This window comes from Chelmon rostratus, chromosome 10, assembly GCF_017976325.1.
Source record: "Chelmon rostratus isolate fCheRos1 chromosome 10, fCheRos1.pri, whole genome shotgun sequence".
Taxonomy (NCBI): Eukaryota; Metazoa; Chordata; class Actinopteri; order Chaetodontiformes; family Chaetodontidae; genus Chelmon; species Chelmon rostratus.
In genome coordinates this window covers 5866923-5893963 of record NC_055667.1, presented here as the reverse complement: position 1 = coordinate 5893963, position 27041 = coordinate 5866923, and the positions used below count along the sequence as shown (strand labels likewise).

Here is a 27041-nt window from a genome sequence, read left to right as displayed (position 1 = left end):
GTCCTCAGTTCCACTTTGTAAACCTTATTTTCAAAGTTTCTTCATGTGCAAGTCTGCACTTTTAGGACAGCCTTTTTAGCCATAGGCATGTTGCAAACATAGTTGCAGAACGTTATTTATTTATGACTAACTCTAAAACACAATTTAGCTGTATAAATCAGCGCTTGAGTCATATGTCAATGATATTTTAATCCAATGGGAAACCCTAATTATGTGCTGATGACTGGTTCTCATGCATGAAGATCATGTGTTTAATTTGGAGTGCCTCTCAAGGCCTAATCCTAACCCCCGTGACAGTGGCATTTGTAGGAAGCTGCAGAATAAGTTGGAAGTAGATTTACTGAATATAGTACAGCTTAAGCTGGCACCGAGGAGAGAGAGAAGTCAAGCTTGGTGAACCTTCCTCCAGCGCTTTTTCATTTTTGGGCTGAGAAGCATAATCCAAATATATTGCTCTGAAATATCACATCTTACATATACTGTTACATCACTGACTTTCTGTTGAAATTCTACATTACTTGAGTTTGATGAGGGACAGCAGAGGTTGGGATCACAGACGCGCACACACACACACACACACACACACACACACAGACGCACACAGACGCACACACACACACGTGTTCTTTTCGACTCTGGCTGTCTGCTATAATTGGACATGTGGCAGGCATCATGGTTGCTTGATCAATAGGTACGAGAAACAATGAAGGATAACTGCAAACATGACCTATACAAAAAGTATTGTGTTTGTGTCTGTATGTATTTTGATGGTGGAGGTACATGGAGTGTGTGTACATGCGATGCACAGAGATTTTGTTTTGCCTGGTTTGTCTGAGAGCAGAAGCCCAGGCTGCCCGCTTTCATCTGCTGTCTGTCAAGTCCTGGTTAAAATCATCATTCCAGCAAGTCTTAAGCTGACCTTCAAACCCGAGTCCTCCAGGCCAACAGACACGCTAATTAACGGTTCGCTCCATAACTCCACAAAGTGATTTCATTCCCTGTATGTCTGGCTCTAGAATGGACTTGGCATACTGAGATCCAGGACTTGAAACTGCCCAAATAATGCATATAAAGTAGTTTGCAGTCAACTTTAACCTCTCCCGTTCTCTAATAAACATGTGCATATGAATGTGCCCTCCTCCACCAACATACCAGTTTTTCAATTTTTCAGCTAAATGTGCTTTTTCCATGAAAACCCATCTGCCTGTATGCCCCCGCAGCCACTGCATGTACAATCACAATGCTGTGTGATGAAAGAAAAAACAACAACCTCGAGCGGGGACAGTCCGATCAGACAATCAGGAGACGTCACAGTCTCCACTAAAGGGAATTCCTGCCATAGCGTCGAGGCTTAACTATATTCTGAAGTTAGTTATTACTGTATGATGGAGCATGTGCTCATAAAATAGGACACCAGACACACTTTCCCACCAGAAAGCAATCTGGTATGTTGACGCTGTGAATACTGCACTTTATCTGCCATCTGTGCAGTACACTTCCAAATGATATTTCATTATGTGGGATGTCAAAGAATATTAGAGAGTCAATCTTGAATAATGAAACTGAGAGTCTTAGAAAATATTATTTCCAGTCCATTTTATCCGTAGCATGTGCTGTTCTTGCTGGAATTACATCAGCGGTTTTGGTGTTGATAATTATACTCCATGTCAGTACCAAGACCAAGACAGTGTGTCACTGTGTAGACTGGCCAATATGAGTGACAATATTCATGGCCCTGTTGCTGTAATTAATGCTTTCCTGTACCGGAATATTTTCAAATTATTTTAGAAAAGCTACAGCTACGGTATAGCAATTTTGAACAAAAGAAAAAGGATCATTGACAATAATCACTAAAAAGAAGACAGCAAAGGTTCCTCCACCTCTCTCTGCGCTGAGTATTGTTTTATTTTTGGTTGCATGTCAGCTTATTTACCAATAAATGTGTCAGTGGTAGATATATAGCATGAGATGGACAATAAATATATATTAATACATGAAATGTCAAGTAAGTAAATGCTACTAGACATTGAAAAGTACTTTTACAAATCTGTGCATAAATTACGAAATATGTACGTCACTTATAGACACAATGTGGAAAATAATCATTGACTGAATGATTTAATGACAATTACAGCATCTGGTTTATTAAGAGTTACATTAATTGTGTACTTTAAATGTCTTGTTAATTAATCACCTTAAGCTGTTTTATGCTCATTAATTAACAATAATTAAACACAAAGCAAGTCTTTTACAATTAGGGGACACACTACAGCTGCCATAAAAAGTAAAATATAAGAGCAGATAAAAAAGAACTAACAGAATGGGAAAGCCTTTTCACGATATACTAAATAGAAAAGAAGCGTTTAATTAGCAAACTAGCAGATTAAGTGGTTTTATCAGAAGCCTGGCACTGCTGAGCTTGCTCCGTGCTGGCCAGCAGCTTTAACATTTCTGCACACATTCTCCATCTGTTAATGGGAGGCTGGTTGAGAGAGCTGGTCCTGATGGTGACACTAAAGATGATGTTGGTGCAGCTGTAAAAATGACAGTAATGAACAATTTAGATCACTGCTTATTGTTCGGGAAAAACATGAAGATTTACCTTTTTATTCTGCATCAGGGCTCCTCTCTCTGATGAGTTCATTGCACTTGTGTTCATGGCTGTGGCCATGTTTGAGCAAAGCAAAGTTAAGAGCAATGTGCTGAACAAACATGGTGATTAAACATTTTACTGGCCTTTTCTTTCTCTCCTGCTCCTGATCATATTATTCATGATGAGTTAGACCACTTTCCTTATCAGATATTGGTGTAATTTGGCCTGGAGAGTCAAAATTGACTTGCCTCGAGTGTGTTGGTTGGGAACGTGCCAGGATCTGAGGTTAGGGCCAAAACACTCAGAAGACAAATTATTATCCATATTTTTAACTGTCAATAATGCACTGACCTTGTCACTGCTCTTTCATCTCCACATCAGTCACAATTTATGGCTCAATTAAAATGCCATTGTAGATTATTTATCAGTTAGTGGTTTGCTGGTCCCTCACAGCTCAAATGAAAGGTGAGATGAATGAGAAAAACATTTAAAAACTCTCACTGAGCATCACTTGAATTGTTTAAGTCTAAAGTTCTATTGTTCTTTTACTATTCTCCTGTAATGCAACATGTTTTAACTTGTCCAACATGTTTGTAAGTACTCAGTACTTCATTGAAGTCAGTGCTGCGGCAGTGACACGAACGTGTAAAAATGGTACTGTGTGCAGAAGTAAGGCGGTTTGAATGAACCAGAACCAACACGCAATTTGTCAGAATTGATTCAGATGCAGCTCACGACACCTAATCCCGAACTACGTTGTCGAACTGCAATCAGACGCCTTACTGAAGGGACAAGCTAACGATACTGTCAACCAGCAGCTTTTAACAAACTTCATGATTGTTACCCATGTCAAACATCAAATCCAAAATCACACATTCTTTCCATTTTTCATTAGCAAAGAGAACAAGAACAGACGAGCTTACTGACAGGAAAACCGGGCATGCAAGGGGTCAGACAGATTGAAATCCTGATTAGAATTGACATCCCTATTAAATAGAGCTGACAAAAACATGTTAAATCTATATCATAGCAGTAATAATCCATCAAATCACAAATTGTGTGGTGCGAGCTTTCTCTTCTGTCTTTGTCCGCTTGCTGAACATTTAAGTTTGATGAACACAATCTTGAGCGCCACATGTGAGTATCACTATGACTAGAGCAGTTGTACCATAACCATATTCCCAACAGAGGTCCAGTTTGTCCTGTCAGATGTCACGCCAGTATAGCTACATGGTAGTTATAGAGACTTGTAAAAACATAACTTGGTAATTATAGGATTGAGAGACATCTTTGTGTTGCCTCTAACAGTCGATGAACCCATTCACACTTTTCCATCCATCATCACCTCGGTGATGCTTCCAAAATGAGTCCTCTGTGTGGGCTTAAATTGGCCAAGGACAGCAGAGATGAAAGATAGCCCATAATGAGGTTTCTCCCTTAGGAATCAATGTGTAGCTTTGTCCCAGGGGCCACTGAAGGTTGTCTGTAAAATCACTCTTCTGCGGGGTCCTGGCCTATCTATCACCTTGCCATCATGTTGATGAGCAGAAGGGAGCTCTGTGCGGTGACAGAGGACGTTTTGGGACACAGTTACACAGCAGATTAATGCAATAACCGAATGAGTGAGGATTTCTTTGATATACCTGTCATGCTGTGTCTTCTGCTGGCATTGCGTGTTACCTTCCTGATCATTGCACTGCATAATCAAATTGCCCTTTGGGAATCAGATGACTTTGTGTCTGGGGGAGATAATGCCGAATATGATGATCAGCTAAACCAGGCCTGACCTTGCGTGTTGGTGTAATCATCCCTGGATTGATATGAATCTGTAACATCAAGGATAAGTCCTTACTGCTTCTGACAGCTGAGAGCAGACAGTGCAAATCCACAATCGTTCACATGTTTTACAACATTTACTTTGTGTCTGACCTTTATACTGAAATTCTAGAGGAGCTCTGCGAAGCTAATTATTATCGAAGCTTAATTGAGTGGGAGTGTAAGAAGTTGTGGAGTAGAACTTTGCCAAGTGTGCAAATTGAAGGTGAATACAGATGTGAATCTGAGCAATAGGCCACTAGCTTGAAGGTGGGAGACAGAGGGAACCTGAATGTATGGTTTGAATATATAGTGAACTGCGTCTGAATGTAAAACATTTCCTCTCATTTCCTTTCTCCCTTCTCCGCAGTCCGTCTGCTTTGAGGCCAGGCAGCTGTGTGGGGCACCGGGTGTGGATCCTGCTGGCCATGACCCACCTCACCCTGGACTTTTCCGTGTGCAGCCCCCTCGGCCAGGGTCTGGGGATCAAACTCACTCCTAAATTGGTGCCTCGTTCACGACCTCGCTGGCAGCCGCTCTGGGACACTCCTAACAAGCTTCACTGGAGGCCGGTGAGCCCGTTCGCCCGCCGGCTCCTAAATCCTATCCCTCCACCCCAAGACAGCAGGGCAGGGATAGGGCCGAAAGTCAAGGGTCAAAAGCATCGGAAGCCAGCACATAAAGGACAAGCAGCGTGTAAGGAGTGCCGGTTGAGATACTCTCAAATGGAGACAGGTGATCCTTTGGCGGTAATAGCCGAAGCTCCAGCAGCTTTATCCAGCGCGAGTGGAGGAGATGCAGTGAGGTTGTTACTTAGAGCCAGGAGACAGCTCAAATGGGACAGCTATGACAAGTCTCAGGAGGGCCGGACTACCACAGTGGCCGGATTTATCGACTGGGGACCCACAGGGACAGATAGCATAGATGATGATGGCAAACCGGAGCCCAACATAACGCTGTCCACCAGGGTCTCAACTACCACAGTGGCCACAACCACTAGCACTACAACCAGGCTCTCCCAAAGGACGTTCACTGTGGTGACCACACCAGAGCCCAAGAGCACCACCAAGGCCACTGTCAGCTTCGTGGAGACTGTCAAACCACCAAAGCCATATGGGGACACACCAGGTAAGATGTGAAACAGTTAAACATCTAGTGTGAATTTCATGGTTAATACGAGTGAGTAAGGTAAAGAAATTATTGTTTTTCTTACATCTTTTGTTTTGGTCACACTTGAGCACACTCACCCCGTATCTTCAATACAAAACAGATACAGTGCTGTGAAGATGTTTGTGTCCGACACTGTGCCGTAGGTTTTGTTCTGCAGGTTGCCATTTTAACAAAACAATAGCTCAGTTCACCTTAAACCAAAGACGATAAACAAACTCATGAAATCAGTGCTGAAAACAAATGAGAAGCTGCATGGTGCAGAAATAAACTGTGGATTTAGAGTGGCGTCTCAAGTATATGGTGACCAGAAAGATAGGCCTTTACTCTACAAAGCTCATATGACTTCAGTTTGGCATGTGATAATGTATCTAAGGGTACACTGACACTATACAAATCTCTACCTAAAACGTAACAAATTCAGCTTATGCCAATGGCAGACCCCACAGAGCAGTGCACCCCCACAATGACATGCAAAACAAAATGACTGATTTAGAAATGTTTGATCAGAGCATCCGCTGAATGCAAGCCATCGAGGAGATAATCCCAAAATTCAAGTTGTAAGAGGAAACTTGAATGTTGAACAACAAAATATCAATTTAAAGGGAACCCTGTACAGAGGCAAATTTCTCATCCACCCCCACGGATACCCAGGGTTTGATTGCCAGTAGTGGTATCGCCAGCTTTGTTTTGTGTTCCAATGAACACAGCATGGGTTCAGATGTGGAAAGCTGGTGTGGGATCACATTCCTCCACTACAGTGCAGACTAGTACTGTACAGTTGGGGTGACCTCATGTGGGTGGGATCCTGGAGAGAGAGGGGGGATAAAATGAAAAATTACTTGTATTACACATTTTCATGTTCATGTTCACTCCCTCCCCAGGTCAACAGGGACACAGGCCTTGATGCATAGAGAATTGGGCGAAATTGGTGTGAAAAGGGGAGTAAATTGCTGAGAGTAAATAAAATAAAAAACAATTATTTGAAGTTTTGTCCGACCTCTTTTCTCTAATGACGCCGCAAAACTCTTTTCACAGTTTCCCTGTAATGCATGACCAATGATCCACAGTAATGATCTAGTTTTCATTAATATGATATTACAGCTGAGGAAAATAGGCTGGTTCACAGTGAATGTCCTTGACCATACTGTGGCTGTCATGCCTGGAGTACTGGACATGGGCATATGTCATTTTATGGCCCTCTGAGCTGCAGACAGACAAAATGTCCAACAAGGCATATTAGATTCACCATTTCATTAAGTCCATGAGGAACACAGTGTTTTAAATGAACCGTACAGGTAGTCATAAAACATAAGTCGTGTTTAATAACTTTTGAACAAGAACTATGCTAATTGAAGCTTTCCCATGTGGTGCATTACAATAAATGTCATAGAAGTAGGCAGTAAGAGTGATCAAAAGTCCTTGGCCACCTCCTCACAATTCAAATGAAAATGTCTGAAGGGGAATGTGGAAATGTACAAGTCCTTCACAAGGTATCTGGTTTAGCTCCATTATAAAGTCAAGACATATTCACAAGCCAATTCATTTGTCTCCAAACACTTCTACTGTTTGGATAAATGTGGTGAATTTTTATTTATTTTTTGGTTTTTGTGAAGCTGTTCCGAGAGGACCTCATCAATCGCTAAGTTGCATCCATAAGATAAGCTGTGCGTTTGGTGATCCTACACGCATACATTTTATCATAGAACTGTAGTAATTTCCTGTAATTTCCTTAAATTGTCTTATACCATAATAACAGTATTGAGACAGTGAACAGGGGCAGCACTAGGTCCTGAACTGGGACGCAAGCCATCCTGGTTGTAATAGCTGGTATTACTGTAGCCTCTCAGTACTGTTCACAATAAGGCAGTGTGTAACTGTCTTGTCAGTGTTGTTGTGATCTCTTCATTTTCTCTTGATTGGGAGGTGAGTGTGGGCCACCTGTGATTCAAAATGATGGCTTGATATTGTATCCTGGAGGAAATCAGTCACCACTGTTAACTGAAAGCTGATGAGACAAAAAAAGAAGTCGGATTTTTCCGACTGGGTGCACATTATTGTATCAATAAGCAGACTGTGTCTCATCAGAGCAGATGAATAGAATCACTTTTCAAAGCAAAGCCCTGGTGCTTAACTGCTGTGGAAAACTTTCCTTTTGCCTTCACAACACATTAACCCGTGTCTGCCTCATATTGGCCCCAAGGCAAGATATAATTACCGCACCAACAGCACGGCATCGGACTGCTGATGAAATTAAACTATTAACGGAGAAGTGCTTCACTTTGTCTCTGTCTCTTGCTCTTATCGTTCCTGCATTGTCTTTGAGGATGTTTATGGATATTACATTCAATCTCAGCCTGATGAATGCAAACTTAGATAGAAAAAACTCAAAGTTAGTATCTTAATCAAAGTAACACGATAATTAGAGTTCACATAACAGTTTTACTCACCTAGATTTCTGCTTACGTCTTGATTTATTGCGGCATGTATTCAGTTCAATTCAGAAATACTTTGATCCTCACAGGAGGATTTGAGGGAAGTAGTTTTGTAGGCAGCTGAGCAAAGAGGACACGTACATATTGAACTCATATATATTATATAACACAGAGCTAGACTCGCTCATGCAGATCTGATGTTTTTTTTAATGCAAGGAACATTTTGTCTTACATTGGTTAAACCTTTGGTCTGCTTTATTACAACGTGGGTCTTATTTTTGCAGTTTTGGCCATCACTTGCATCGGTTAAGAAAACATTACACTTATCAAAGTAATTTCTGTCTTTGTTGCCTCTTGGTTGCATACATACACTGCAGCTCTTTTGATGTGAGATAGCTGTCCAGTGCGTCCAAGTTGAAAGTGGAAGTAAAATGTTATTTTGAACCTCATGCGAGCTGCATAGTAAATAATAGATAGATGTGTGCATTCTTTTAACAAACATTTTTTGGGATTTTATTGGGTGAATCAGTTGACACCGTCATCCAAAGTGTACAGTCAATAAATTCCATGAAATAGCTGCGTCTGTCATCAGTCAGTGAGGCGGCTGCATTACAGCATGACATGTCAGTGCTTAAAACAAAGGGCTGCTTTGGCACTGCTGAAAGAAGTTTTCTGGTTCATGCTCAAACAGATTTACACAGAGGCGCGTCAACTTCCATTTTGAGAGTGGGAGTTTGGCTGGGGCACATGCACACAATATCATGATAGTTGAGATGTGTTGCACTGAAATATGCATAACCGGTTCAAAGACTATGTATGCATTATGTATGTTTGCTTTCATGCATGCACAGACTTCTAGAATCTACAGTATGTTGAGATATAAACTGTGTGCATTTGGCACCGAGCTGTTTGGTGGCTCCTGTATGCAGCTCTCATTCCACTGTTGTATCTTGTCGTCCTGCAGGCTTACACTCTCTGTGCCAGAGTTAACCGTGACAACTGTCTCAGGTGAATGCTGTAAGGTCTACTTATTTTCCTGGCAATGCTGAAACATTCCACTTTGAATGTTCAATGCACGCGGGGCAGCGTGCAAAACGTGCAACTCAATGAAGCCCACATGATCTGTGCCCAGTGTAAAGGGAAAATAATTGAAATCATGGTCTTTGATACGGCTGTAAGCCCTTGTTATTTGATTACTCACAGTAATCAGAGTACCAGTGTGCATGTAAGCTCTGTGTCGCGCTCTCTTTTTCTCTGTCTTTCTCATCCAGCGTCTCAAACAGAAGCACCTCAGTTCAAGGTAAACCTCTGGGAGAAACAAGCCCGGCCACCCTGACATCACAGCCAAATGTAATCTGAAAGTGCTGATGTAGAAATGACAGGTGGCTCGTAACGTGTCTGTATTATGTGTAGATTTCCATTTGATCGGTAAAGTGAATTTTTCTATTAAATGTCAAAAATAATGGACCAGCAGTTATAAAAGATCTTTCCACAATGATCTGAGAAATCTGAAAGAAGTTGCAAAATGTTTGACTGTACTCAGTAAAATTTAATGTATTTTGTAATTGAGAAATGACTTAAACCAATTATCAACTAATCAAATTTAGCTAATGTTCTTTCTGTACTTATCCTGTTCAGAATAGTTAGGGTGGAGCCTATGTGGGGTCTGTTTTGCTCAGCTACATGAACAGGACATGACCTCTTTATGTTTCTTTACAAAAGTAGATTAGAAGAACCTTATTGAAGAAAAATACCAATTGTAATTTCACACTAATGCTTGAGACAGTGCAGCTCAAGAAAGTACTGTGTACTTTCTTGTGTAATTGCTAGTCAGGCTGTCAGTAACTGCGAGATTACAATATGTGCATTCACCCCTGCAATAATCGAGCTGCATGGACTACTTCTCATGAATACTGTAGGGAACCAGCACAAATGCAAGCCATTAGTGTTCTTTGTCTGAGCCACATAAGGCATGTGTGTGTATCATGCCAGTAATCATCTCAAGCTGTGTGTGCGGGGGGTTGTGTGCACATCACTGCCAAACATGGATGCAAGTGCTCGTTTGCGGAAGGAGGTAGAGAGAAAGGGAAAGGAAATGATGCCTCTGTCACACATAGAGGTACCGTACACAGTGAACAGTAATCTGGATCTTTCTGTTTCTGGCTAGACTCTGGTTCAATGTAATCATTAATACATCAGTCTGTTGCACCTTTTTCACCGTGAATATGGAAAAACTCAGTGGCAAGCTTCAGAGCCCACCGGAAAAGTTGCCAAAGTTTCCCGTCTCCTTAAATGAAATGTCTCCTCACATTAAGTCTGACTTTCTCGCTGCACAGCGAACACACACATACACTTTGGACCGACAGGCAGAATCTGATCATTCTGAGTCTCCTCTTTAAATGACCTGTGCAGAGGAGTTGCACCACGGCCATTCAGTTAGTTAATTCACAGCATCACTGCGTGTGTGATACCACCTAGGGCTTATAGTGAAGGTTATAGAATGAATAAGGTCAGTCAGTTTTGGGAATAAGGGAATATTACAACAAATCTGCAAAATCTGCTCTCATTGCATATTTAAGTTAAATCCAGGAGTGATGTGTTACATAACATTTTTATACAGTTGCACACTGAAAGACTCAAAATGACCTGATAAAGATCCAGCTTTGATGGAAACAATGCCTTTTTAAGTAGGTGTGTGGGTGGGCCAGTGTGCGGAAATGAGCCGCAGACCTTATATCCCCATGCCTGGACGACGTCTGTGCTTGTTTCATTATTGTTCGTGTGTGACATTTGGCCAGCCGGTTTGGTTGGAAAGCAGCTACGCTAATGACAGAGAAAGTACACGACAGCTCGCCACAGCTTGACTGTGTTGCACTTTTTGACTGCAGGGTATGTGTCTTTACTCCCACTCACTGTTGGCATCAATGTTGCAGGACAACAACAGGGACAACTCTCTTCTGTCAGTGCAGAAAATCCAACAAGTTCACACCCCTCCCAGGATAAAGAAGTTACTGTTGCTTAGATTCAGTTAAAAGGCCATTAGCAAATACCCTTTGTCTGCTTTCTGTCTTATTTAGCTAGTTTGGATTTCTTCGTTTGCCCTATTTTACGGCACAGCATTCCAATCACCAGCGTCAGCTGTCAGCACATGGGTCTCAGTTAAAGTTTAATGACTTGCAGTCCGGCTGTAGGTGGCTGTAATTCTGTAATCAGGCACTGCATATTCACTAGGGCTGTCAAAATTCAAAAAATGGTGATAAATGGTGATAAAACGCATATGTTCAAATCAACAATTTGAGTAACTATTTGTGTGCATTACATCCAGAAGAGGGAAAACCAATGCAACGAGAAACATGCTGCTTGTTTATTATTTCAACATCAACAAAGTACACATTACAAAATAAACAAATAAAATCATGTCATGTTATTGAAATGTGTGCTTGATTAGCTTGACCTACATTTCATTTACAATCAATCAAAGTGATCCCAGACAAATTCTGGTCAAATATTATCTGATTATGCAGCCTGTTTTCCCATGTTTTTGTGTCCAGGGGACTAATGGAAGCAGCATTTTTAAAATTTTTTCCTGTGTTGAACGAGAGCCATGAAATGCGCTGCAATTTAATCTCTGCTGGTGTTTGCCCGCTGTCAATGCACACCCACTAAAAGTGTCTGTTTATTCCACTGACAGACTCAGATTGTTAGAATAATACGTGTCTGACAACATTATGGAAAGGATCCCCACAGAGATACATTTTTGTTTCAAGAGTAAGAATCATTTTGTTTTGTTTTGTTATATCGCTCCAATTACAGAAACAATAGTTTTGTCATCATAAAACACATTTCATTCAAACGCAACAAAGCCAAAATAAAACTCAACAAAACCTTCTTGGTACATCTTTTGACTTCCCCAACAAACATCACTAACTCTGGATTGGGTCAAGTAAACTCTTAATTCACCAAATTGGGGGAGGATTGAGAGAGAGGGCGGACATCAGAGATTCAGAGATTCAATTCAAATGTAAACTCAAAATTATAATATCGTAGACAGTCACAATACTCACCATCAGCTCTTCTCCCTCTGCATTACCTCAGTTTGTCAGGACGCCACAGCTCTGTTGATCCTGCTCTCACAGCGCTCTGGTCATCATACAGGAGGTGTGAGGAGGAGGAGGAGGAGGTTGGGGGTAGTGGTGGGGGCGATATAGCTTATAGCTGTGGTGCCTCCAGATGCTCGCTGATTGTTCCCGGTGATTGTGCTGCTAGTAACGGCGACCCCCCTCCGCTCTACGCAGATGGAGCTGTCAGCTGCATTACGGGTGTGAGATGATTAAAACCGCAGTCAGTAAAGCCACTGCTGATAACTTGGGTCTTGTTAGACCGTCTGCGAGTCGTGAGGTTAAATGTTACAGGTTTGTGTGCAGTAAGCAGAAGGAACCATGTGTTCCAGGAAGATACAGCGGAGGCATACAGACCTGTCCCGTGGCGTCCTGAATCCAACACGTTTACTGGCTGTAAAAAGAGAAGACATCCAGTGCAGGAGCCAGGAGCTGTTTAAAATACAAAGATCCATCTGACAACAATTCACATCACGTATGAAGTCGGTGAAGGGAGTGGACGGTTAAATGAATGAGTAAATAAGGAAGTCTGTAGACCAAAGTGAGCGCATGTAAAATGTATGTTAAGTGTCTCAGGAATCTATTTTTAAAGGAGCAAGCTCAGTGAGCATTGTAATGCAGCATTTTGACCTGCGGTAGACCTGTAGAGGCGTACAGTACTGCCTCTTCAACAGCGAGAGACGCACACAGAGACAGAGAGAAACCACTTTTCCCAGCGGTTACCATGGCAATCCAATAAATTTGCCATTACTCTGTGTATTGACTCTCAATAAAGTGGGTAAAAATGAATCTCCTTTTCTCGAGCGTTAAATCTGGACTTAAACGCTGATGCCTGGTGACAGGCGTGCAGAGTCAAACCCCCTTTCCCTGATTTACAGAAAACTCAGCCAAGAGGAGATGAAGGGGCCAGACCGAGCAGATGCTGTTTCACTTCCTGTTTCATCGCAGCTCAGCTCTTTCTTCTTGGCTTGACACATCTGCCTAAAGGAAGAGAAGTGCAGATGTTGACTGAGACTCTATTTTGGATGGATGAGATCGTTCTGTCAATCAGAGGGATTAGGGCGGGATTTTATTATGACCCTCTTTCTTCAAACTCAATTGAGATTATTTATTTTAGCTTTTGAGAGATTTTCAGTTTTGTTGAAAAGTGACAGCGAAGACAGAGAGAATGATGATGAAGAATTGCACTTAAATCCGCTGCAGGTGCATGGTATGTTTCCCAGCCTGGCCTCCTGCTAAACAATCCAGCTAAGCTTTGTTTGGTAAAAAAGTACCTCCTGTCACCAACATGACAGTACACAGATTTCAGGGTGGTTGATTGAAGCTCCCTCAGTAGCAATGCCATTTTACACCCACCTGAAAATTGCCGTCATTTCCATTTGTCTGTTGTTAACAGGATGAGTGACTGTGTGTCCCTCGCTGTTCCTATTACAGGTTGGCACACAAGACAAGTGTATCCGTCTGTGAGGGCTGCCTTCACTGAAGCAATATACTTTCATGAACCCCTTTTTTCGGGTCATCCTGGCATTTGCCATCCAGCCTGGCTGAATTATGCAGCGATGCCTTTGACATTGAGAGAAAAGGCATGTAGAGTAATTGTTTCTGATCTCTCCCTCTTCAACTTTCCCCTTCCCCTCTTCTGTCTCCGTCTCTCTCAGCACCCTCCTCTTCAATAAGTGTTTTAGATTGCTTGGCGACTCAGTGGAAATCAGCCTAGATTGACACTTTGACACCAACGTTAATTGGCAATTCCTAACTATCAGCAGGCCGCCTTTGACGGAAGTCTTCCCCCCACCTGTCCTGCTCAGGTGGCCGGTGGTAGGAGAGACAAGTGTAGGGGGGTCATGCAGCGTATTAGCGTGTATTGAATATGCCTGTACAAATGTGCTTCGTGGTATGTGGGAGTGAAATGGCTCAACCTCGGTAAGCCGCAGCTCGGTTTTACAAATGAGGGGCCTTTCCCACATTTTTCAGCAGCTTTTAAGCCAACACTGTGTGGGTGTAGGCACCATTAGCCCTAAATGGCTCTTTGCTATAGATGCTGATAGGGCTTACAACTACATAGTCACACACACACATATCCATGCACGCACACACAACTAAAGGCTGACAATTACTCATACACACAGGAATAGCAATTAAATAGTCATTCTCGTTCCTTCATCATTTGTGCAACAGTGCCTTGTTATGGGATTGTTGCTCAGAGGACAAACTGCCTGCAGTTTAGATGTTGTCACATAGTTCACCGTGTAAATTGCAGGTCGACAATTCAGGCATTCAGCACGGTCAAAAACTGCCATTAAAATGGTTGCATGCCAAAGATGAATTGTCTTCGGTTACTGTAACGATCTACTCATTTGTTATTATATAAGTATATATTTTTTGATAATCAATATGCTCCTTTTGTTGTGGGGCGCTTTCTGTTGAGAGGAGGTTTGTTCATGAAGTGTGTGTTCAGGCAGGAGAAGAAAACGCATTACTGCTGTAACTATTTCTACTCGTTTGTTTGAGCAATGGGAATTTTCCACAGAAGCCAATGTGACATGTCACAGAGGGAATCGCACGGATGTAAATAAAATGAATGATCCAATAAAATCAATGGCTGGCGTCACGTTGGCTGCCTCCGCTTCAAGGTCCTTCATCGTGCATACTGGCTCACTTTCACACTGTCATGGTTTACTGCAGCATTTAAACAGAACAGAGCCATCATGAAGCACACCTGTGCTTTTCCTACTATGACAAGTCAAAACGTCTGAAGTGAAAACAGGTTAGTTGTCCCTCATTCAAAATTATGAAACGCTCTTCAGCACTAATTATTCAATGAAAAGGAAAATCACATGTTGTGGCATTATGGGATGTATTCTATGTGGAAATAAGAGCTCAAGCTGTTGCTGACATTTCAGGTTAATAACCGCAAATAACAAGAGTTACTAACCAGACTCAGGTGTGTGTTCCTCACATCCAAATGACATTTCAGGATTATCTTGGTTCAGTGAAGCAGCTACAAACATTTTTTTTGTCGTGTTTAGGAGTTTAGGAGACTTGGAACCACAGTTTTCACATGGCCACAAACCTGACTGAACAATGGCTGATTGAACCACTAAAAAAGGGAATCGATTGAACGAGACTCAGAGATAAACACAGCATTGATTACTACTTCACAACTGAAGGAATGTGTTGACCTGTAAATGTAATCCACATTGCTCTGACTACAGCCATGATGCTCCAGAATAAGTTTTAAAGTAGCATTAATAGATTTTCTTTGGCCACTGGGGGGGGCAGCAGAACAAGCTGACATTGCCATAACCGCACATATGGCAAAGTGTCAACAAAATGTTGTCCTTTTTGCACAACCAGCAGACTCCAAGACTCTAAGTCCCATATTCCCTCCTATTTTGCCTCTTATTTGGTCTCCATTAGCCCCTGCCTCTTCAGCTGCTAAATGCTCCACTACCTTCACCAGCTAGTCGCTAACTTTGTCTGTCTGCTGTTTGGAGCTCAACCATACATACGTTAAGGTGAGGGTCTTAAAGGAATTAGCTGAAAGTCTTGTAGCTGAGGGGAACTACAGAGTCTGGCTATAAGTCTCTGGGTTTGTCAAGCCACACTTTTCACATTACACTGAGCCATTTTATCCATTGTTGTCTTGACCTTTTTGCTGAGTGTTGGCAGATTTTTTAAACTGAGGCAAATATATTTAAGATTAATAATATACATCTTTAACGCATTTAGCCTGAAAATAATGTGATGTGACAATAGCAAAAACCATACTGAGGAGTTTTCAAAGGTGCAACAAACCAGGCATTACCTGCTGCACTCATTTGTTGACTGCACACTGTGTTTTTGCTTCTAAGCTAGAGAACTTTTATTAAAAGTAGGTATTGTAACAAGGAGAAATTTCATTTAACCGCCATGCTTCCCTCTGACATCTTCATCAAACTGTCATGGCCAAGAAGGCCCAAAATCTCATTTATTTCTTGCTGGGGCAATAGAGGGGGGCTCAAATCCTGCTGCCACAGAGGTCACAAGCTAGCTGTCCCCTCCTCTCAGCAGGCATCTCTGTCCCTTCCCTCCCTCTCTCTCTCTCTCTCTCTCTCTCTCTCAGCCTCTTTGTTTGGCAGTGATTTGACCAAACAAAACCTAACCGCGTATCTCTAAAGCAAGGTGACTGCCAGAGGTGATTTTTCAACCTGACTGCCAAGACACAATGAGTTTTAGATAGCCAGGCCAAATTTCCCTCCCTCTAACTGGCAGTCCTGGATGAAAATAGAACTGGCCTCTGCACTCACATTTGTCACCCATGTCATTATCTGCTCTATTATCCCTGCACCCTTAAACGTACTACCCTGAAAATGAGCTTATAATGGACTTAATGTTGATGTTTGTGTTGCTGGACCTCACGTGCTTGGGTTCATTTGTTTCATTAAAAAGCTGTACTCGGAAAGCATGCGTATTTTTGGCTCCAAATGGCAGCCTGAAGTAACTCTTAATTAGCTAGTTGGACTTAAATACCCCGAAAACATGTAACATAGCATCACTACACACTGTATGCTAATGTTACTAAGAGCCAACTGGATTCCTCTGGTATAAAATCACAGCCTGGCCGGACTGCTTAGCATGCCTGCGCTGTGTTCACTGACATCACGTTCACCAAGTGGTGCTTGGTTGAACTTTATGAGCTGTATTTTATGTATTTTTTGCAACGCAATAATGTGATTTAATCAGTTGTGGTTTTACAGGATAAACTGATTTGACATCTCTTGACTGGGAAGTGTCTCCTTTCTCAGTGTAAAAAGAAACAATTCTCAGTAGAGACCTCAGCTATTGATCAAGGTCAGGGGCAAGCTCTATTATCCCTGAACTTGGACAGATGTTAATTTATAACTGAACGCTTTCAACTCAACAGCCTTGACGTCAGCCGGAGACAGGCAGAGCGGGAGAGGAGGGAGGATAGAGACAGGATATGAGGGAAATGCAAATGACTTGCCAGATAAGTTAATGTGCCTTTGCTGGGGCAAGAGACTCTGATTGCGCTGGGAAGGTAAGGCTTCCCTGAGCCTGACTGAGATATCATTAATCCAAGGTTGACCTGGCCTGCCTTTTGCACGGGCCTGCCCACAGAAGTTTATTATCCAAGAGGAGGCTGTCCCGGCAGCAGGCAGTCAGAGCAGGAGGCCGTGTGCTTTCCAAAATGACCGAGCAGCACTTCCTTTTGAGCCTTCTGAAGACAAATTGGCTTGGATCAGCAGCTAGGCAGCTGGCTGATAGAGAGGTGAGATGTATAAGGCAGTTTCATCATGACAGCTTTTCTTTTTAGTTTTTTTTTTCCCTCCTGCTGCATGTCACCTGCTGCAGTGTCTCGTGTCCTAGTCGCTCTACCACTCACCCACACACATACGTGACACACTAACCATACAGTGCAGTTGAATGAGCTCACACTAATCCTCACTTTAGACATGTATTTTGTTTGTGGATTACTGTCCTCTGCCTAAAGTGCGAGATCAGCACACACAGGAGTCTTAAGAGTTTAAATAAGAACAATGCTCTTGTACTTTAGTCATACATAACAAAGGGAGCAAGCAAAGAACCTTTGGTCCACACATCTGGAGGCTGGTTAAGATGCTGTTGATAGGCAAAAGGCATTTGTTAAGAGAATAGTCATAATTTTATGGCTTTGCGCTGTCCAGGCATCTTAGCAAAACAAGACTATAAACTGGATACCTGTAAGGTGCCTGTAACGGTGTGTGGAATTATGATGATCTGGTTTTTGTTGCTCTGATTAGTCTTGTGATGACACTAAAGTTTGGTGGGTTTTTAATCCTTCTTGAATCAATCGACATCAGTGAAATTCACCAATCCATACAAGAATTTAATGTCTATTGGCCATTCTGCATTTGTAATACAAAGGATCCAGTCGTTGCAATTTATTATTTTCTCAATCAGTGTCCCTGTTGTCCTTTTGATAGCGCTGTAATTGGGTTTTAATTTTGTCCAATAATGATTTTCTGTAATGAGGGCAGACAAGTGCAACTAGATCTTAAACAGCCCAGTTCATCATGAAAAGTAGCAGTTGGTTTGTATGCGCTTGAAGAGAAGAAAGCTTGTGGCCCGTGAAGTCCTGACTGGAGTTACTACTTCCTGTTGTCAGAAATGATCTGTGGCTCAGATACTTTGTGTAGAGCATCGTATTACCACAGAAATACTGGGATCAATTAGCCTTCCTAGAGTGCAGCAAACCACCTAGTTTAGTTCATTAAAGCAGCATTATTCAATAGTTTTATATTTACAGTGGATCAAATGACACGACACGGTTGCTTGTAGTGTCGAACTCGAACCACCACCTTTGCAGTTCCTGTTAGCTCTGCAAAGAATTTTAGCCTCTCAGCTTTTTCCAATTAAAAGTCCCTAATGAAGCCACAGCGTTCTACCAAAGTGCCAAAGTAACCCCCATAGTTTGTGGCTATTGGGGGAAACTAATGGAGCAGATAAAGAACCAGACTTTATTTTTTTTTTAGGAGGAGGTGGAGACCAAAACAGAACCAAAAAGAGAGTAAATATCCAACCTGCGTTCAATCTAATACATTCGCCATGACATGTCACAATTTTTACCACCATATGACGTTGTGTTTTTAGCATGTGCTGCTGCTTCCTGGGGGACAAAATCCCATTTAATGCAGCTGTAAGTAGCCTGAAAAATGATTTTACTTCTAAGATCTTAGATCTTAGAAGTAAAATCAGATCAGATAAGATCAGAATTGTCATTATAGTTTCTTAATTGTGTGCCTTTAAAGTTAAATTCAAGTTCATCAAGCTGACACATTGTAAAATTGAGGTCAACCCAAAACGATAAAACATGATATAAATATTCTGATTGTCTTATTGCCTTTATTTATTTTCAGCGCTTTAATTAGCTGTCCATTCACAGAAAAAAGACATTTTATTTTGGTATTTAATCACTTTCAAATTCACTTAGGTATGATAAATACTAACAGTGTCTTATATGTGTCTCTTTGAAGCTCAGAATAGCAAGGACGCCCAATTTATTGCTTTATCAAGCCAGTTTTAATGCTTGTGTATGTGTGTATCCTCATTCCTCTCCCCTGCATTGACATGCCTCCCTTTTCAAAGCGTTCAGACTATATATCAGGATCACCTTCTGATCAGATACTTTATTTGATGTACCATGCCAAGTAATTTGCTCCTCCTTAATGTTTAAATAGAAGCCTCAGGGCAAAATCTACAGAGATGCTGGCTTGAACAGTAAAACTTAGTATACATAGAACACAATACAATCAAACAATAACTAAATATATACATGATCTTGGGTTTATTTTCTTATTTTAATGACATAAGAATAATACATTTTCTAAGTACTTAGAGAAAACTTAGACTTGGTTATCCATTACAGTCAGCTGTACTGTAATGGAATAATTCATAATACTCTTAAATAGTGAATAGCAGTGGATGACAGTGTCATCAATACTTACTGAAGAGCAAAATTGTTCCGGGCTGTCATCCTCTACTTTTTAAGAGAGCTGCCCTCAGTTCTTTGTAGAGTGCAGTGGGTGTGTACAGTATAGAAAACAAATGAGTACAAGTACATGGCTACCTGCTGAACAACAGGCGCAAAAACATTTCCTCCACCAACGATTGTAATTCTCTGCTCTTTGTTTATGTCTGACTTCTTGCAGGTTTGGCAGTTCACCAGATAATCACAATCACTGTGTCTCTCATTATGGTTATCGCAGCCTTGATCACAACACTCGTCCTTAAAAACTGGTAGGAAAGATTCCTTTACTTTTTCACTCACAGATGCATTAAATGCAGAAGCACATGCTTACTCAGAAATCACTGTAGGTGACCGAAGGTACAAGGTATGATTTTATGTTTGTTTCTTGTCTTTGGTGCGTGTTTTTGTAGCTGTGCGCAGTCGGGAAATGGCCGCCACAATAGCCATCAGCGCAAGATCCACCAGCAGGAAGAAAGCTGCCAAAACCTGACAGACTTCACCCCAGCCCGGGTGCCCAGCAAGGTGGACATATTCACTGCCTACAATGACAGCCTGCAGTGCTCACATGAGTGCGTTCGGACTGCCGTGCCCATCTACACCGATGAGATGATCCAGCAGACGCCTGTCTACAAGACTTCTTACAACGGAAACAGGTACCAAACAGGACTCTTTGTAGCACAGAAGGAAGATGCACACTAGAACATCTTTAGTCAGCCAGCACTGGAAATCCAAAGGGATGTTTCTGTCCACTACAGTTATTGTCACTAATGTTCTAATGGCCTCAGTATTATTAAACCCCATGCTGAATGGCAGAGCTAGATCAATGATAATCGGGTTAAGAAATCAATGTCTGTTTCCCAATAATGATGGTTTTATGAGGGCATGAATGTTCTAATAACTTCCATATGAAATTATAAAGCATTAAAGAAGAAGACAATGGCAAACAGATGAGAAAGAGCACATTGAAATAACAATCATGGTGAATACATTTCCCTCGTGAAGCGCCTGGATTCCTCCCACTCTTCTCCTTGCGTGTGCTGTTACTCTGAACAACAATCGGCTCCCGTCAGAGCGAATCAACACATAAATTGTTTGCCTTTAGTGCAGTTGTCCGTTGCCTCGTTCCTCGTCCATCTGCCTGACACCTGGCTGAGCGCTGTGTTTCTCAGCACGCTCAAGCTGCACATAAAAATCCAAATCTACCAGTGATTCTCACTGTATTTATGGATGTAGGGCAATGGGATGTGGAGTCTTTGCAGTGCCATTTTCTGTCCAGCTGGTCTTTTTAACAGTGTTTCAAATGGTAGACAGGTAAACATATATGTATATACTTTGAAACCTGAACTTCATTACCCAGAAGTCATGTCATGTAATGTCAATGAACTGCACACAACACATCAGACCAAGAAAGAGGGAAGAGATGCAACACTGGTGAGTCATTGGTGTGTTTGCATTTCACTCTGATTTAGAAATTGTTCCTCTCAGTGGGTGAAGATCTGTCTGTCTTTGTGATGTGAACTGACAAGACAGGTGTGCATAGAAACCTGGCCTGTTGTGGTCTTATACCTTAAACTCTCCTTCATACGTGGCGTGACAATAAAGCGTGGTAGAGCTTTGACAGTGTTTACCGTCTGAGTGGATAACAGTAACAGTCATCCAAGCTGCAGGGCCAGAAAAGATGGTCACACTTACTCTGTGTGTCCAAACCCTCTAACAGATTCATTATGCTGGCAGTGAGGGTAGGATCATTCATCTGGTGTAAATAGTCCACAGTGTCTGGATTTATTCATTGAAAGTGGTGGAACGATGGATACACTTTCACTGGTGTTGTTTAACAACAACATTGCTGATTAATCTATGATCAGTCTGTCTGTCTGTTTGCGTTTGTCTGTGATCAATGGTACGATGTTGACAGTAGGCCTTTAAGGCTTCAACAACATAGCACTGACTGGATATAATATAAAAACATATCGAATCAAACTACTCTATCCACCAACATGCGTCCACTTAATGTTTTTACCTCTTGCACTTTATCCTACAGGCCCTCCCCCACTGAGAGACAGCTGATTCCTGTGGCCTTTGTGTCAGAGAAATGGTTCGAGATCTCGTGTTGACGAGCTGAAGGCCTTGTTCACTTCCTGTGGGTGGAAGAGACTTCCTGAATTCACACTCTGGTGGGTACTGTGCCACTTTGTCCCCTTGCAAATCATCATCTGAGCCTTAGCCACCTCGATCCCCATGGTGATGCTGCCCCACTTTGGGAATAGAAGGGAACTTGGCATATGTTTGTTATTTGTGACATGATTATGCTCTGCTATGCTCGTGTACGCAGTGATGAAAAAAAACATCCAGTTCAGTGCAATATCAGAGGTTTTAGTAGATGAGATAAGAAACTAATTATGTAGACATCAGTGTGAATCAGCTATATGCTCACAATTAATGTCTTCTCTCTGCATATCTGAAACACTGGCATTAATATTTATGCCAGCACACTCATTCTTACACCAATAGCATATTATTTTTTAACATATCTAGGAGTAAAGAGGCACTTTCACTTGACTTGTGACATATTTTTATGCTTGGATAATATATGCCAGAATGACCTGCATTTGAAATTCAAAGCGTGAAAGTTAAACACATGCTCAGGCCCCACAGTGTTACTGGAAGCCCGGGGGGAGGTGTAACGTCTGCTATTGACCCAGATTTTAAAAGGAATAGAATTGCCTGCAGGTAGCGTAGTGAGAGGACAGCGCCTCGCCGTTGTCTGGACACACATTAGTCTCAGTCAGTTCAGCTCTACACGGCGTACTCCCATCGCTGCAGTCTCAAAAGGCCTCAGATCTCTTATTATCGTACTGCAAATTTAATGTATTTCCTAGACTTAAGTGTATGTAACAGCAGGCCTTGAGTGTACAGATATTTTAATACATCATTGCCCTCTACTCTGGTTTGAAAAAGTACTGCGTAGCACCTCTTCAGGCCAGAGCTGGATCCCCGTCTACCCAAACATAAGTAGAAACTAGGCTGGTTTTGCGAGTCCTATCTGTTAAAGTGATTGTTTTATTTTGCACTCGGCCCATAATGAGGGGTAATTGTGATTTTGTTCTCTGCATCTCCACAGGATCCAGTTGGAAACAAGAAACAAACAAAACAGCTTCTTTTGTAAAATAGTGTGATCACTCTTTGGACACTGGTGAAGATATTTATTTTTCTAGAGATGACAAGCAGAGCAGCCACAACGCTGCCACTCCATATTTCCAGGAACGTACAGTCATTTAGATATAGATTATATATAGGTATAATTACAGGATGTGTGGGACAAGACTGTGGACGTCAAGGATGTCTAAAGAAAAACACTTTGACATTTGAAAAAGGAGCCCACGGAGCTGCTGTGAGTGGAAGATGAACTGTATTTCTGAACAATGTGCCAATAATGCCACTATGTGCCACAACCTGGACAGAAGGAAGTTTCAACAACAACTGATGGACTAAACAAAGAGCGCTATATTAACCCTGTATCGACTCCAACTGCATTGTTTTTTTTTTTGTTTGTTTTTTTCAAAGAAATGTGAAAGATAAAAAATACTACAACTGTATTTGAATATGTTTTGAAATAGTTTTAAGAAATATGTTGCAAAAGAGTATAAAAGATATTTATATGAAGCACTATTCTATAAGTTGGGGGAGAGAGAAGATGGAAAAAAGAAATGGTATATGCTTTACTGAACAGCTGATTTTAAAACATTGTTTCTATGGGTCCCATTTTAAAAACAGAATAGTTGTCTATGTCTATTTTTTTACACAGAAGAGTCTGCCACAGCCCTAATAGTGGAGGTCCGACGCACTTGGGATTCAGCACTGTTAATTAAATACTTCCACCCGAGCTGAGATTATAACAAAGAAAACAATCTGAATATACCCAGTGCAAGCCAATTCAACGCCCGCTCCAGTTGCTTATTATGTAAGATTCGTACCTGATTTGGCTCAATGGAAAAACAAACAGGAGGCTTCTGTGGTGCGGGATCACTGCTGCAACGAATCATAGCAGCAAATTCATGTAAAATACTGAGTGAGGACAGCCACAACAGACTGCATGGAGCTCGACAGGACATTCATACTGCCTCAGGTCTGTCTAGCTCTCTTGCACACTTAATGTTGGTCTGAGTTTCAGCAGCTGTTTGGAATAAATTCTAATGATTGGTTATGATTTAGATCTGAGCTGCAATGCTAAAAGGGTGGACTACATTCAATTTGAATGTAGCTTCAAATTCAAATAATTCATGCGATAATTTCCATAAATAGGAAAGAGACTGAAAAACGAATCCCTCCACAGAACAGTGAATGAATATCTGCATGCAACTCCCAGATTGGTTCACTTTTGATAAATAATTTTTCAACCCACAAGTTCTGAATTTTAGAAAGTCAAGAAGAACACAAACCAAAATGTTGAAGATGGAGCATGAACGTGTCCTCAGTTTTTCAACTAAGAATGAAGAAGAAGCTGTGAAAGAGGTGCTGCAATGTGGTGTCCCCTCATGATCAAAGTAATCTGCATCCTGTGTTTTCAGTGATGATGTGAGCAGGGAGGGATTCGCACCGAATGTGCGGCAAGGGTTGGTTAGCTCTCTTCAGAGCCAGATCCACTCAATACTTGAGGACAATATTTCTAGCATATCAGAATTTCAGCTATCACAGCCAGGAAGTTGGCGGTTGTGCACAAATAGATCGTTTTAATTTGTGCCAAAGGAAGCGCAGTGAAAATATGAAACAGACTTAGAGAAATAAAAGTTTAATTTTGCTCTTTCAAAAACCTAAATATGTCAGTGTATTGTTGAAGTAAGGGGATTATGACCAGCCAATCAGCCGCTGCCAAATTGGTTTCAACAATCTATCTAAGGTGAAGGAACTCCATGGTCAGGAAGGACAGTAAAGCTCTCCTGAGCGCTTTCTAGCACCAATAATTTTATTATCAACCTCAAGCTCTGAAAGACAGATTACCTTTGTGCTATGAAGCTCTTGAGGAAGCCGCCTGTGAATCTACCTTTTATTGTGCTGCGGGTTTGTACAAAGCACAAATACAATTCTGTAATTGTAAACGTTTTTGGCTGCAGACAGCAATATGTACAGATCTAAAAGGTGGATTTTGTTGCGTAGATCTCCAGTAATTTAGATGGTTTGTAGGATTGTAATCACTTCCTTAAAGGATCGAAGAAAACTGGTTGTCCCAGTGAGCTCAGTATCTGTACATGTGAGCCATTCAGGAGGTTCTGAGACGGCCTGGGATAAACACTGTGGTGCAAAACTCCTGCTTTTGCCCCTTCACAACATGAAAACCACTCTCATGAATGACCCATACCAATTCAGCCTCACATGTGTGTCAGGCTGCGGAGTTGCTTCTTTGACATAACATATATTTTTTTGAATGAAGAGTGTTATCTTAATAGTCAGAAGGTTACGAAAACTTACTGTATATTATACACGTGTAAATGTATTTTCTATATATTTGCTTCTATTTGTGTACAGGTGTGTTCTATTTTTCAAGACCTCTCCAGTTTTTGGAAAGGTTTCAGCTAGGTCGGGGATAGTGTCTTTGTTTACATGTGTAACTACGGTATTTCTTTTAAAACACAAAACTAACCTTGTGCCAAGCTTCCTACCTGCACTTTCAAGCAGTACTTGTATTATATCTTTAGCTAACCAGTATAATACTTCAGTAGACGCTGCAATAGTTCAGAGACTGGAGAGACATTTCCAGGCGGATTGTGTGACAGTGACCGAGTGCTGAGTGGTTCCACGAAGCGTTGTGATCATATCTTGGGTTCAGCTGTATTCACGGTTGGCTGGGAAACCGATAGCTCTCTCTTTTTAACATCATTTCTACATGGATTCTAATATAGTGTTTCATCTCATGGATTAAAAACAGTGTAACTCCAACAGTAGCTGCCAAGAAACCAACTAAACTTGATCTATACTGGTTTGCATTCACTTGTCATAATTTCTCATTTTGTATTTGTATATAAATATTGCTACAACCACCCCAGAAAATTTACAATTTGCCACATACTCCACTGTAACGACTGCGAAAACGAACTAATATTAACATTTCTGAGCATATGACATAATCAGGGAACGGCGTCTAAAGAAAGAATTGTGAAAGGAAAATGGTGTATGAACTACTCTCTCGATGCGACTGCAAAATTGACCGGGTTAAAAAACACCAAGATCAGAGTTACACACAATAATGTGGGAAGCCATTCACCCTTTTTCACTTATCAAAGCGTTTAAAGGATAATTCTGGTCTGTTTGTTTCATACTCCTAGTTTTTAGCCATGCTAGCTGTTGGTCAGCCAGTCCACCACTTGGGTGCAGCCCAAACTGCCGGGTTATTCAGGATGGATCCTAATGACTTTGGTGATTCCATGACTAGCATGCTAACATGCTAAACTAAGATGGCAGACGTGATCAACACATCTGGTAAACATTAGCATGTTAGCATTGTCTCTGTAAGCTCGTTACTATTCTGATGTTAGTGTTAAGCTCAAAGCGTGGCTGTGTCTAAATACAGTCTCACAGAGCCGCTAGCACAGCTGTCGACTCTTGGATTTGGTCAACGTTCCTGTCTGTTGTGATGACATTGTACTCTGGAAACACCCATAGTTTGCCTCTTCTTTGCCGAATAACTCTGGCTGCTGGGGGTTTGTTTACAACCTGTCTGATCTTCTGACTGTTTGTGCCCTTTCTGACCTCTTTCTGAGTTTCAAGACCCAGAGGTCAGAGATCCAACTTGGTTGAGTGCAATGTTGTTATTTCTGACGGTGGGCAAAAGTATGCCAATAAGACCCAAGTTGTACTCGATCCAAATTATCCTGAAGAGAAGATCGTTCGAGATCTTTGCTCACAAACAACCTTTCAAAATTTGGCCTGTTGACCATTTGTGACCATGCTAGTTCTTTGAATTGTTCACAGTTTCATCAAAAGAAGGTTCTTGTGGTTGTTTCTGTTCTACTAACACTGTCCCTGATAACTGTAAGATGTGTCCCCACTGAAAACGTTGAAATTTTGTACTGAGCTAACAATGATTGCGTGGGACTAATCTCTCATTCATTCAAGTATACGAGATCTGATTGTTGAACGAAGCAAAACTTTGACATTTTGAATTTGTTTGTGTGTTCGTAGTGTAGGGAAAAGGTTTTGTAGGGTTTTAGTCAGTTAGCTGCTTGTTTGCATTGTTAGCCTCCCTCATTATAAGCTAAAAGCTATTTGCTTTGAAGTCCTGATGGATATTTAGACAAGGAAAACTTTGCAGCATATATACATATATATTTTACACAGGCACGGATACCTGGAGACCTCGCCATACATCACCCTTCCTCCTTTCCGCTCTGTCTGAAATCAAACTGATA

General features: G+C 41.5%; 1 protein-coding gene across 1 annotated transcript in view; it reads left to right on the top strand.

The window, feature by feature from the left end:
* Positions 1 to 22970, top strand: part of ajap1 (adherens junctions associated protein 1) — a 42913-nt gene extending 19943 nt beyond the window's left edge. The window contains exons 2-6 of the mRNA XM_041946678.1: positions 4779 to 5536; positions 19820 to 19907; positions 20049 to 20291; positions 21680 to 21812; positions 22760 to 22970. Coding sequence (XP_041802612.1) covers positions 4779 to 5536; positions 19820 to 19907; positions 20049 to 20291; positions 21680 to 21752 — 1162 coding nt within the window. The 3' untranslated portion in view covers positions 21753 to 21812; positions 22760 to 22970. The remainder of the gene's footprint in view (positions 1 to 4778; positions 5537 to 19819; positions 19908 to 20048; positions 20292 to 21679; positions 21813 to 22759) is intronic.
* The last annotated feature ends 4071 nt before the right edge of the window (positions 22971 to 27041 follow it).